Genomic DNA, 13,477 nt, shown 5'->3' with positions numbered 1-13,477 from the left:
GCCACATGTGCACATCGCCACACACGCACACATGCACACACGCTGGGCAGCCCCCCCAGGCCCGCCTGCATTTTCCGAAACCCGAAAAAGCACTTCTGAGAGCTGCCTCACAAACCACCCTCTCTGGGGTTTTTCAGGGGTCCTGACACCTCAGTCCCAAGCAGTTCAAACACTCTCCAGGTGTGAGGCCCCTCTCTCTCCCTCTGACCCGAGCATCAGTCATCATAAAAGGCAGCAAATCTGACCAAGCATCCACCATAAAAAAAAAAAAAAAAAAAACCCGCGAAGAAAGTTGAAAAAGGAAAAGAAGGAGGCGAGAGACTTTCTTCTTTCCTTTGTAAAAAGAGCTCATAAAATGATTTAAAAAAAAAAAAAAAAAAAGGCAGCCCAGGCAGGGGCTTTGTTACCTTTGCGCCTCTCGCCTCCTCTGGCCTGAATTCTGCGGATCCCATTCATGACGAAGGGCTTCTTCCAAACTGAGAGAAAAAAGTTTTCAACTTTATGGTTCCAAATTTTTTCCCCCTCGCAGATCCGGGAGAGCCAGCTAACACTTTTTTCCCCCAACAGCCGGTCTGCGGAGATTTGCTGTTGAATAATAACAAAGGAGAGAGGATACGTATTTAAAGAAAAGAAGTGATTAATGGTTTTCTGTATAATTCTCACATTTTTCTTAGCTCTTGTCTACACAGAATGGCTGTGAACTTTAAGCTGCATAGAAATCTTTTTTTTATTCTATTCATACCTTCCAAGGAGCAGCTTTGATTTGGTTCTATAGAGACATTCCTGGGGGGGCATATGCTTTTTAAGGACTATTTTCCCCCTCCACTAAGGGCGGTATCCCTTTGGCAGTTAAACATCACACCGCGATTCGACCAAAACAAAGCTCGCCTCCAGGTCCTGTCAATTTTTTTTTTTTTTTTTAAATGAGACCTCCAGGAGCATTTCAACGGGCAGTTCCAGCGCCCTTTCCCGTGCTGTGGACATCGGCCCTGTGTGTCCCGGGCCCTACCCCGCCTCAAACTCCTGGGCGCTGCAAACCGGAGGAACACAAAAGAAATAACAGTAAAAAACGTGCTGGTGGAATCAGCTATGTTTATTTTTTGGAGGGAGATGGGACTGAAAAATGACTTTTAATTGCATATGCTCTCTCGAGCCCCAAGTTTTCTGGAGGCGGGTAGCTGTATCCTGGGCCACCACAAGACCAGAGACCCCGAGGCTGGAGCCCTCGGAACTTAAGCACATCTCTTGGGTGCTGCCCCAAAACGGCCCAAGCCCGACAGAGCTTGTGAGGGTCATCGGCACCCCCACCCCCTTCCCCCACTCCATTCTAGGGGTGACTGGGACCTCAGAGACAGAAAGCTATTTGGTCCCCGGTCGTACTTTCGATACTTTCTATGAGAAAGAAAATGAAAATTAATACAGGAGCAGGGCTTCACAAAAGAGGCCATTTGTCTTCTTGATTATCTATTTGCTTGTCAGAGTTTGAGCTATGGCACCGGCTAGCTCCTTTGTAATATAAAAATACTCTGAAAACCTGCAAACACCCAGAAACATCTGTGCAAAAAATTAGACTCATTAAAGCTTTAAACACCTCAGAGGAAAACGATACCTTCTTAGGCGGGAGGAAAGAGGCCGGCCTCGCAGAAATCCTCCCTCCGAACCTTAATAAGCAAAGAGCCGTCTGTCTAGAAAGAGACAGCTTAACCGCATTTTATTTGCTTATGACAAATAAATCACGATATGAAAGGCTTTGCCATACTTAAGCCTCTCGTGTCCTACAATGAAACATTTTCCCCCCATTAGGGATTGGAGTCGGCCCTCCCAATACTTTCAACCCATTTTTGGACTGGAGGGAAAAAATTAAAAGCCCCAAACAAAACACACCCACCCCAAAAGGAAAACAAACCAGCTACCACAATTTGGAGTCCTCTGAGATAGAAATTCTCCTTGGACCCTTCGAAAAAAAAATCCTCAACCACATACAATGTGAGGCCGAATGGACTGAGATGCTTAAAATATACGCTGGGTGGCATTCGTCTGTATCTTTACATCAAGGTTTCAACAAAAACACGCCGTGCTGGTCACAAGAAACCAAACATTTATTTCTACTGTCACTCTGTACAGGACACAAAATTTTCACGCCAACGAAGGGTTCTAGACTCAGGCAGCCCCAGAACTAGGAAGGGACCTGGTTTGGAATGTCAGAGAGAGAACAGGAGACAGGACGCGCATGACATAAAATAATAATAATAATAATAATAATAATTAATAATAATAATAATTAATGCAAAACAATGATAAACTATGGGAGAGGTCTCTGCAATATGTCTCCCAGACCGGGAGGCCCCACCACATTTTCTGTGCTAGTCTCACATTCATTTGCAGCGGAGGAGAGAAGGCCTCGCTGCACAACTCAATTGGCCAGAGGGTTGTGCCCAGCTTCCAGAACTCAGCCGGCCCCTGACTCTGCCAGGAATGGCTTGACCTTCCAGAAGAAGGCCCTCTCGGGTCTCCGGGTCTCTTTTCTGTTGGACTCAATTTCCCTGGCTGGTCCTGCGGTGCCAAGGCCACCCCCACCTCCATGTGTCCCCTTCCTGCTGCTGCCCCCCACCCCACCCCTTGGTGGAAGGGGGTGAGCAGTCAGTGTGCCCGTGGAGGGGCACCGAGGGGGAGGAGGGTGTGTGTGTGTGTGTGTGTGTGTGTGCGTGCGTGCGCCGTGTTACCGTGGCCAAAACACTGCGCTATCTGGCAGTCACAGGGTGCTTTCGCTGGGTGTCAGGAATGGGGGACAAAGAAAGAAAATCCAGGCTGTCTTCCAGCAGCGGCAGCAGCAGAGGCGGCGGCGTCGGAGCCGGGCCTCATTTGTTAGCCGGGTGTCGAGGTAATGGTCGCCACCGAGGCCCGTCCTCTCCGCGGCAGAGTAAACAAGACAGATGGGCCTGGGCCTGGCGTGATTAAAGATGAAACGTGGATCCATCTTCGCCAAAGCTGAAAACGAGGAGTGCAGCCTCCTATTTCTCTTTCTGTCTTTTTCTTTCTTCCTTCTTCTTCTTTTTCTTCTTTTTTTTTTTTTTTTTTTTTTAAGGAAGAAAGCAAGAGACTTGAACCTTGCTTCTGGGGGGCCTTGCCTGGCTCCCTATTGTCATTTCTATAAATAAAGCTTCCCCTCCCCCTCCTCTGCGTTTATTCGTGTAATAGATAAAGTAGGGGGAGGGCAGGTAGGCTTTTGCGGACCCAGGCCCCAGGGTCCCCTCCCGCATCTCCCCCTGCCGCTCCCCCCCCCCCCAGCGCTCACAACCCACCCCCGCCCCGAGGTTCGCGGCTCCCGCGCGCGGGGGGCACTAGAGCGCGGGGGGGCCTCCGTTGGGCCGGCCAGGGGGCCCTCCAGCTGCGCCTGCGGTGCCACCCGAGCGGATCTTGGTGTTGGGCAACTTGTGGTCTTTTTTCCACTTCATGCGCCGGTTCTGGAACCAGATCTTGATCTGGCGCTCGGAGAGACAGAGCGCGTGGGCGATCTCCACCCTCCGGCGCCGCGTCAGGTAGCGGTTGTAGTGAAATTCCTTCTCCAGTTCCAAGACCTGCTGGCGAGTGTAGGCTGTCCGAGAGCGCTTGGGCTCCCCGCCGGCGTAATTGGGGTTTACTGGACACACACAGAGAGAAGGAGAAAGAGAAAGTTTTATTGCCCCGAAAGGGAGGAGGGAGAGAGCCCTTTCTTCCAGCTAACACAGCGTCTCCCTCCCTCCCTCCCTCCCTCTCCCGCCCCCTCCCCCTCCTTGGGGGTGGGGGGGGGGGGGGGCGGTGGGGACGAAAAGGGAAGAAAGCGGCCCCCAGGAAGAGAAAGAGACCTCAAAGTTCTGGAGGTTTATGTTGTCTCCACGTTGTTGTTTGGGTGTCTGGAGAGGGGGGTGGGGGCAGAGAGGAATCTCCACAAGGTTTTAACCGCTCCTCTCTGCCCCCTTGGCCTGGGGCCCCGGGATGGGAGAATGAGGGGTGAAAGAGGGAGGGGGGTTTTCCCTAAACCTTTCTTCTGTTAGTTCCCACCCTCTGTGCTCAGATTCCAAGCAGCGCCTGTCCCCAGTAAAAACTTTTGCCTACTTCTCGAGCCAAGGAGCCAGACTAGAGGAAAGAAAGGAAAAAATAAATACTGGGAGTTGACTCAACTCTCCGCTCAAATACAGATTACCCCCTCCTCCTTCTCCTCCCCCACCTCTCCCACCCCTCCCCAACTTCCAACTTCACTGAGACTGCATCTCCCTGGCGAAAAAGTCGCTGGTGAGAATGGCAAAGAGGATGGGGAACCGACTTCAAAGGCGCGGGGCCCACCAGGCCATAAAAATTTATGGGGGATGTAATTATGTGGCTCTGAAAACAGGCGACCGTAAATCTCCGGCAATGGCGAGTTTATAGCGGGGACAATTGGCTTCCCCCAGCCCCCCCCCCCCCATGCCTCCGAGGTCCCTTTGGTGTAAAGCACCGGGGGTGGGAGGGGGAAGGGGTGCCCACGCACTCACCCGTGCTCACGTGAACTTTGCGCATCCAGGGGTAGACGACGGGCTCTTTGCACGCGGAGTGGGACGGGCTGGGGTGCAGGGGGTTCTGGGCGCAGGGAGGCGGCGGGGGGCTGCTGCTGACCGCCTCGCAGCGCTGGCCGGGCTCCGGGAGGAGGGCCCCGGAAGGCGGCGGCGCAGGAGCCCGAGGGGACAGCCCGGGCGGCGGCGGGGGCGGCGGCGGCGGCGGCGGGGGCCCGGGGTCCCGGCAGGCCGCGTAGCGCTGCACGGTGCACGCCGCGCGCCGCCCGAAGCCCGCCTCCGGCTGGAAGCCGCTCTCTCGCCTCTGGCCGCCGGCGTAGTACCCCGGCGAGTGCTCGCTGGGTAGGTAATCGCTCTGTGAATATTCCTCGCACGGAGGGAACTTGGGGTCGACATAGTTTGAGTTGATCAAAAAAGAACTCATAGCCATTAATTTCTGGGAATTGCCCACAAAATATACTAAAATTTATTCCGACCCCTGACTCGTTTTCCTGTTTCCGAAAGCCCTCCTACTTACTGTCAAGTGAACAAAGTTAGGGGCCCACGTGATCCCCGGAGCCAATGGCCGCCCCGCCTGCGATTCCCGGATAAGGAAATCTGCTCACCCGGACCCTACTCCAGCCAAAGAGGTTTATTTCCCCTTCTTCTCTTTCCCCCCCCCCCCCCCCCCAACACCAGGATTTACATAGGGCTCCTGCGGGGCGACCGCCTCCTCGCCAGGCTCTCTCCGGGATCAGAGGGAGAGAGAGACAGAGAAGGAGAGAGAGAGGGAGAGGAACAGGGCAGGTTGCCGCTGGAGGGCCTGTTGGGGCGCTGGGCAGAGAACAATCCTGGATCCCCTCGGAAGTTGGGGCTCCCGGTGCAGCCCCTCCTGTCCTGCCTCGCCTCCACCCCGCATTCTCTGCCTTGCATAGGCCCCCATCCCCTCCTCAAGACGGCGAGGAGCCCAGGAGTCTGTGTGGGGAGTTAAGTGAGAGACAGCCTGGGGGCTCTGCCTGGAGAAGGGAACCCACATTGGGGGCGAGAGGCACTGAGCATGGGGCTTTTCTCTGCAGTCGCCTGGGGAGGGGTAGGGAGTGAGAGAGGAGGCGTCGGGAGCAAGCAGGCGGGTGCACGGAGGGACTTGTCAGAGATGAATGGAACCGCGGGCGGATCGATAGGAAATTCATGCACTAATTCGGGGAACCTCGCCTTCCAAATCGCATTTAGCTGCGCTATTAGTTTGGTTGTGTCAGTCAGTCCTTCCGTTCCCTTCTCCTATCCACTCCTCCCCGTGCCCAACGCGGCCCAAGCGGGGAGAAATGACTTGGTTTCTCACACTGAACACGAGCGCTGGAGTAAAAATCTTGCAACTTTTGAGAGCACACTGAATAGCAATTTGCTAATTCCAAAACCACCGGAGCAATGCTAATCACGGTGTGCAGACTTTCTAATTGCCGCTAATGCAGCCGCCTCTGCAGTGCAGAGAAATCTCACATCCTTATGATGCTGGGGGTGGGAGCCCTGGGGGTGACCCACACACAGAATAACACCCCTTCGTAACTGCATATTTCCAGGCCCTCTTGTTCTGATCCCAAACGAAAAGGAGACCTCAACATCCGTTTGAAAAGCGATTTTCTGTGCCTTTGCCCACTGAGGACGATAGTCGTTCCCTGCCCCCCCCCCCCGATTTTCAATAAAGCCTCCCCGATCCCAGAGTAGAGAATTAGTGGGCTTGAGGGAGAGAATAAAATTAAAACACCACCAGCAATATTAACCTATTAAGAGAAGCAATAAGGGACCAAGCCTTCCAGGGGCAGGCATGGGAGATGATTCCTCTGTCTCTAACCAGTAAGGGAGGAAAAGAAAGAAGAAAGAAAAAGGAAGGAGTCTTCGTGTGGTCAGTCACCGGATGGTCCTCATTTGGGAAAAAAAAATTTTTTTTTCTTCGGGAAAAAAATGAGCGGAGTGTTTATGTCAACTACATATTCCCCTAGATACGAATTTGTGACCACAAAATTCCTTACACAAATTCGGATCTACAGGGTATATACAGAAGACAGACAGATCTTCTTGGCCCAGAAATTTTCCAGTTCTCCCACTTTGCGCGCCTTCTTCTTGTTTGGGGTGTGATTTCAGTGCTTTGATTTTATTTCGTTTTGTTCTACTTTTGAGCTCTGGGAGCAGGAAAAGGCACTGCGGGTCCATTTTGGGGATTACAAGGTTTTCAACTCTCTTTCTCTTCTATCAGAGAGAAATTGAAACCGCCGGTTCCGCAAAGGGACGCGAACCTCGCGGCCGCCGCGCAACCCTGGGCGGCGCATGAATTATGAGATGTAAACATTAGCTAAGCACAAAAGGAGGAAGGGTCATCCTGAGGCTGCAGCATAGTCAGAATCAGGCCCTTCTGGGTGCCCTCGCGCCCCTCCCCTCCCCCCAGGACTTTTATTTTTTTTTAAGAAAAACAAAACCCCAATCGGTTCCTCCATGCCCCTCGAAGCCTTTAGTTTGCCATCAAACGAATATCTAGATATTTTCCAAGGCGCCTCTCAGCAAAGGGAGGAGGGAGAGGCGGCTGGGTGTGAAGGAGGTGTCATAAAAGTCCTTTTGGAAAAATTCAATGGTAAAAAGAGAGAGAAACAGCTGTAAAGAAAAATGCTGGGAGACCAAACAGATGGGGCCCCGGATATTTAATGACGGGCAATTCCATTTACAACCTGAGAAAAAGATCAAAGGCGTTTCATTTCCGAATGAAGGGCAATGAGGAACCATAAAAGATGCAGCCAGATGATATTCTGGCCCCTCCCAAACTCCCATACCTCCTGGGGCCAGAAAAGGGGGATAATCCCTGAAGTGTGCGAGGAACCCCGCTTCTCCCACCTCCCTAGCCCCAGGCAGACTCTTTCTGTCTAAATTTGCTCATTCTGCCACCTGCTAGGGTCGCTGGCAGTGCGACCAAAATGGGGATCTGGGAAACCTGGGGGAACCTGGGGTTTCTGAATGAACTTCCTGAGGGTCCCAGTAACTGCTGAATATACTAAACTGGGAGACTGGGGACTGGGCTGGAGGGAACTGGGTCCTAGACTGAATGCTGAGGGCCAGCACAGGGTTAGGGGAATTGGCGCAGAGAAAGCTTCCGCCTTGCCCAGACTCCCTACCCATCTCCCTGAGAAATACTTGCATCCCTGGTGAGCAAGTCAGAATCATATCAATTTCATTAACAAATACAGCGATAACACACACACACAAAAACAACCCTCTAACCATCACATTCCAGAAGTCTCTGCCCATCCACAATTCTGGGACCCTTGCAGGTGGGTAGGAGGAGTGCTCCCACTTGCCAGAAACTATGTCCAGAGACCCTCTGATTTTCTGTCCTAAATCCAGATTGCCAATTTTGGCCTCCGGGCCTGATTTCTAACAACAACACTCTCCCAGCCCAGCCAAGCTGACTTGCATATATTTGAAAAATCACACACACACGCGCACACACACACACACACACACACCCCACACCACACTTATATTTTAATGATCTTTGCCAAGAGAGAGTCCAATAGACCCCCCCACATGGGCACCTAGAGAGACTACTAGAGTCTGGCCCTGGGCCCACAGACAAAATGCCTGGGTAGGACCCCCACCAGCCCTGCGGCCTCAAGCAGGGATCTTCCCAAGTCTTATCAAAGGCCAGTTAGTCAGGGGTTCCACGACCCATTCCAACTGGCCAGGCCCCTCCCCCACCCCATACCTCCTGTCCTTCTCAACTCGCTCGCTCTCTGAAACCCGTCCAACTCAGTCGGCTTTTCCGAATTTGGGGAGGGCCGCTAGGCCGGCCACCGGGCCTCTCTGTTGCTCTGCACTTCACAAAGGATGCAGCCCAGGTGCTCGGAGCACCCCAAGAGAGAGGTATGGGAGACAGAGACACTGCGGGGCTGGGTATGGCTGATCTTAGGGACAGAGCGCAGAGATTTTCTCTTCCGCGCGCTGGGAGCCGCCACCTGCCCATCCCACCGAGGCGCCGCACCCCGCCCCCCCCCACCAGCCGAGTGCAGCCGCGATGGGTGGAGGACAAGGTTTATCAGCCACTCCCTAGACGGATTTCACCAAAACCGGGGGCTGCCTCTCCCTTCCACCCTCAAAAGAATGCTAACAGGAGTAGTCATAATAAAAATAAGAAAAAGCAAAAAGCTTTGCGCGCGCATCCCGAGCCACCTCCCCTGTACTCCCCGCTCGCTCGCTGGCTCGCCGGCCGCCTTCCCCCCCGGGCAGCCACAGGTTGCTAGAGTGACCTCTCACTGCTCAGCCCCCTTCGCTGTCCCGGGCGTGCCCAGCCCGCACGGAATCCGTCTACCTTTTGTCGCCCGGGAGAGGGCACAGAGCGAGGGAGAGAAACCGAAGGGTCGAGGAGGCGAGCCCCCAGCCGGCCCGCGCACCGGAGGCCGCACCGAGGAGTGGAAGGCCCAGAAAGGGAGCGGGCAAGAGTACTCACCGGCCCTCCCGGCCGCAGACCCGCCCTCGGGCCCGCTCGGCCACAGAGGAGCTCGCTCTTGTCCACTATTGTGTGTCCGGAAAACCGAACCGCGGCTGCGGGCACAGCAGCTCCGGGCCTCCTTGGAGGCCGGAACAAGACTTTTTTTTTTTTTTTTTTGATGTGTTTTTGTTTTTGAGGCGCAAGTTTTCGTATTAATCTCATACTTTGTCAGTCTTTGTTAAACAGCTAGGCGCGTCACGAGGCTCTCGAACATTTTAATAATTTTTAGACGCTGTGACCTACGGTTCACCCCTCTCCGGGCCTCCCCCACGAGCAGGCAGTTACTATAATACGCTGGCGCAGTTCGCTCGGTCATATTGAATTTTGCGCAGGTCATTACTTGGGAGAAAAATGACGGAGCAGGAATTTGATTCAGCTCATCCTCCCCAGCTCTACTGAGCCCTTTCCTAATTCTATTTTTTTTTGCCAGAACCTTCTCTTCCCTTCACCCAACCCCCACCCCCAAAAAAGTCCCATTCGGATAGGGCTCAGCCTGCCCCACCTTCACCTTGATATTCCATCACTCCTGTATTTTTGCCAGTTCTGGTTCCCAGGGAAAAGTGGGAGAGGGTAGGATGATTCCACAGGGGCTCCTTTTGGGGCCTATGAGGGAGGATGGCACCTGGAGAAGCGGCCTTCGGGATCTGGGTCCCTGAGACCAGGCCTGAGCCGGAGCCCCCTTCCCTCCTGCCTTCACTATTAAATGGCTGCATCGGTAGGGCCTGTATGCCCACCCCCTTGCATACTCTATCTGCTTTATTCCATTCCCCAGTGCCAGAGATATCCCCCTTTCTGCCCAAACTTTGGAGGCTCCAGGGCCCCAGGAATGAGTCCTCCACCTCGTGGGGGTGAGAATTGGTCCATAGGCCAGCACATTTGGGAAAGACAGAGAACCCTGAGAGAGGAGCTGGACTGTGCTGGTCAAAGCTTGGGACTTGGCTTTCAGAGGCCTTAGTTTCCCTTTAAAAACAAAACAATACTCCGCTCCTCCCCCCCCCCCCCCGCCGTTTTTTGTTTAAAACCACTTCTCATCTATACAGTAACTCTTTTACGTACCCGCATCACCACCACCACAAGGAGGTACTGGAATAAAGCAAGGAGGCATTAAAAATACTCAGAGACTTTCTCTGATTTGTCTCTCAAGGATTAGAATTGGTGGATTGTCAACAACACATTTTCCCCTTTCTCCAGCCTCCAACGGACCAGCAGAGGTAGGTCAGGTGACTCCCCTTCCACCCAGTTTAAGTCTAGGGCGAGTGTCTGCAGGGAGATATACCCCCCTAGCCCAGGGAGATGGGAGAGAACATCCCCAAACACCTGGTTTGGCCAGGATGGCTGAGGACTCTCTTTTCCCCTTCCCGAGAGGCCTCTCCAGCCCAGGCCCTTTGGCTACTCCAGGCTCGTCCACAGAACCATAAATTTGCTAGCATTCTGTCCTGGAAAGGAGGAAGAAGACACAGAGGAGGAACAGGAGTTCCTGTTCAGGCTTTGACCTCTACCCCTTCTGGACTTCAGGAATTCCTTCCTGGCCTGACTCCTCAGAGAAACGTGTCCCAAGGCTGAGTAGAAATGGGGACCCACACCCAACTGGTCAGGCAAAAACTGGGGCAAATTGATGTAAAATCTGCCGTTAAGTTGTTGTCTCTTCCGGCCCCATTTCAAAAGGCATCTTTATGAAAACTCTCAGGACAAACACCCACAGCGCACCTCCTATACCCAATGCTTAGAACAGAAGATGAAGACATTTCATAACACAACAAACAGTCATTTAAAGACCAAAAATAGGCATATGCCCTGGTGTTATAATTACAGAGTCCCTGTAAACATGTTACTTATGAGCGCAGCCTAATGCATGGATTGGAGGTTCATTTCAGGTCGCTTGTTTCAACTCCAGTTAAAAAGATCTCTGTGAGGCCATTCAGTATTTTTCCTTCTCATTTCCCCTCCCTCCTCCAAATAGGAAGAGAGGGATTCTGGATGAACACACAAGTGGAGGTTTTGGGAGAGTGCGAGGATTAGCAAGCCAGCCTTCTTTCAATATCCACCTTCTTAAACCCAAGCAATTTGGAAAGAGGAATGGGAGTTCAGAAACCCTCCAGTCCTAGCCCGTAGGAGTCCATGGCTGCCTGGACCCAGCCTGGGGGCTAGGAAACCCTGAAAAACAGGCCTGCCTGGGGGCAAAGGGGGAGTTGGGGGAGTCAGCTGTTTGGCCCCTTTAGGGGAAGCAGGGTGGGGCTGATGTTGGTGAGAATCAGGCCTTCACCTTGGAAGCCTTCTTTGGCCCCATCAAATGTCCTGCAAGGACGTGTGGGTAATTGGATTTTTTTTCTTTAATGTGTGCGGCTGGGTAGGTTTTAATTAAATTTTATATGGTGACTCAAAGGTTATCTTTGGGAGAGAAAATTGCGCAGAGGATTCCATGCCCCCAGCGCTCTTTTGTGCGGCTCCCCCACCCCACCAGCTCCGGGGTTTGGAGAAGGGTTTCTCCTCTACTCCAGTGTCTCCCTTCCCAGGTGTCAGTCTCTCCACCCCACTTCTGCTCCCCTACTCCCCAAGCACACGTCTCCCATACCTCCAGCACCCCTTGCCCCCTCGCTTCTCTCTCCACTCACACAGCCTCCTCCCCTTGCCCAGCCCGCCCCCGCCGCTAGACGCCGCCGCCCGCTCACGCACGCTGTAAACTTTTGACCCTCCAACTTTGCGACCCCTCTGGCAATAACACCGGCCTCACGGCCCAGGGTCTCATTCTGCTGCGCCGGCTGCAGAAATCCAAGCGCAAAAACGCTTTTCGTGCCCCTCCCCCGCTCACCACCGTCCGCAACCTCCACTAAGGGCCTTAGCTCTGGGGAAGAGGAGTCTTGATTATTAAATAGCTCCTTCGGAAAAAAACAAAAACAAAAACGCCACCCCACTTCCTGCATCGACCCCACTCCCCGCATTTCCACCGGTGTCTCCTGTGGAGTGCCTGGAAAGGCTTTGGATGACCCATCCTCTCCATTCTTGTCCCCGAGTGGGGCCGCGGGTGCTGTGCGTGGGGACACACAGGGTGCGGTAAGACGCGTCGGCTGACCTGGAGGAGGGAGTTTCTGGGGTGAAGAGTGGAGAGAGCTTAGAGCAAGGGTTCCTTGAGAGCGGAGGGAGCCACAGTCCCCAAAGGGCTGGAAAGAGAGCTCAGTGTCCAGGCCGTGCGAGACCCAGCGGGCCCGGGGCCACCTTGCACGGCCGCTCGCTGGCGCCTCAGAGGCCCCAGCCTGGCTGTGAACTTGGTCTAAGGCGGACTCTACTGGCAGCTCGGGGACGTTACAGCCTCTGCTTCTCGGCCAGCGCAGCGGCCATACGGGCGACCTGCGCTCTTTCGGTTTCCCTTGTGCCCAAATATCCCCTCTCAGGACCCCACCTCTCACAGGGACAGGTTTCCTTCCTCCCTCCCTAGGGGCCCGTTGGGGGTCAGAAAACAGAAGAGAGCAAATTGGAGAGGCACAAACACAGAGAATGGAACAAGCCTGCAGAATTTCCAAAATAGAGAGATTATCCTGCATCCCGCCTTCAAGCCCCAAGGGGAGATGTCCTCACAGGCTGGCACTTTCCCTCCACTTTTCCTCCAGATGCTGCCTTCCGAGCTGAATCCTTCCCTTCCCACCTGGCCCGGGGTCATCTTGACCAGGCCAGACGGATTGGGGCCTGCGAGATCCCTTTCCTCCCTGGGCACATTCATCCCTACCCCACAGGGCTCCGAGGTCAGGGATCGCTACAATCAAAGACAGCGTCAAGGCTCAGAGGCCGAAACCAGGGCCACGGCTACGTGGGCTCAGCCCGTAACCACGCGGACTGCAAGGCCAGAACCCGGCCGGGCAGCCTGGGAGCCTCTTCCCCCCGGGGAAGAGAAGCTAGAAGAAGCTGCAGCGAGTGCATCTTCCTCTTCAAGTGGAAATGTGGGGAGAGAAGAGACAGGACAGAAGACGCCTGAAACAGGGAAACGGAGAAAAAAAGGTGGAGAAGAGATTAAAACTTGGAAAGGTGGTGACATGCCGGGTGCGACCGGTCCCCAATCGCTCCCAAGTCCAGTCCTCTCCCGTCTCCTAAATCCCCCACATCCTCTGGGAGCCCGAAATCTGGGTCTCAGTAAATTCACCAAAAGGAAGAACGAAAAATCCGAAAATCAGCCTAAACCTGTCGGCAGGCGCGTCCCCGGCCCAAGCCGCCGCGGAGGTGGCGGCAGCGCGGCCCGCGGCGCGTAATGTATGCGGCAGCGGCTCCAGCGGCTCGGAGCCCCAAGCAGGCCGGCGCTTCGGCCCCGTCTGCTGACCTCTGCGTGATCCCGGACTCTATGAATTATTGATGAGATATGAGCGTTGATTTCCCCTTTCAGGATGCAAACTCCATTATATTGTTAAAATGGCGATTTAATCGTTGAGAATAGCTTTGGTGTGGGTTTTTT

At 53.9% G+C, this 13,477-nt stretch overlaps 1 protein-coding gene across 1 annotated transcript; it reads right to left on the bottom strand.

The window, feature by feature from the left end:
* Positions 1-3,028: 3,028 nt before the first annotated feature.
* Positions 3,029-5,300, bottom strand: HOXB4 (homeobox B4). Its single transcript, XM_049635907.1, has 2 exons — positions 4,512-5,300; positions 3,029-3,640 (listed from the first exon to the last, which is right to left on the bottom strand). The coding sequence occupies exons 1-2, from the start codon at positions 4,957-4,959 to the stop codon at positions 3,342-3,344; spliced, it is 747 nt and encodes a 248-aa protein (XP_049491864.1). The 5' UTR covers positions 4,960-5,300; the 3' UTR covers positions 3,029-3,341.
* Between the last annotated feature and the right edge of the window lie 8,177 nt (positions 5,301-13,477).

Source organism: Panthera uncia, chromosome E1 (genome assembly GCF_023721935.1).
Source record: "Panthera uncia isolate 11264 chromosome E1, Puncia_PCG_1.0, whole genome shotgun sequence".
In the NCBI taxonomy this organism is placed as follows: Eukaryota; Metazoa; Chordata; class Mammalia; order Carnivora; family Felidae; genus Panthera; species Panthera uncia.
This window is presented reverse-complemented; position numbering and strand designations above follow the sequence as displayed.

Excerpts from the sequence above, each read along its gene's own strand:
- HOXB4 (XM_049635907.1), bottom strand. The coding sequence starts at position 4,959 with ATGGCTATGAGTTCTTTTTTGATCAACTCAAACTATGTCGACCCCAAG. Across the intron at positions 3,641-4,511 it reads CAAAGTTCACGTGAGCACGG|TAAACCCCAATTACGCCGGC; the intron begins GTGAGTGCGTGG and ends GTGTGTGTCCAG.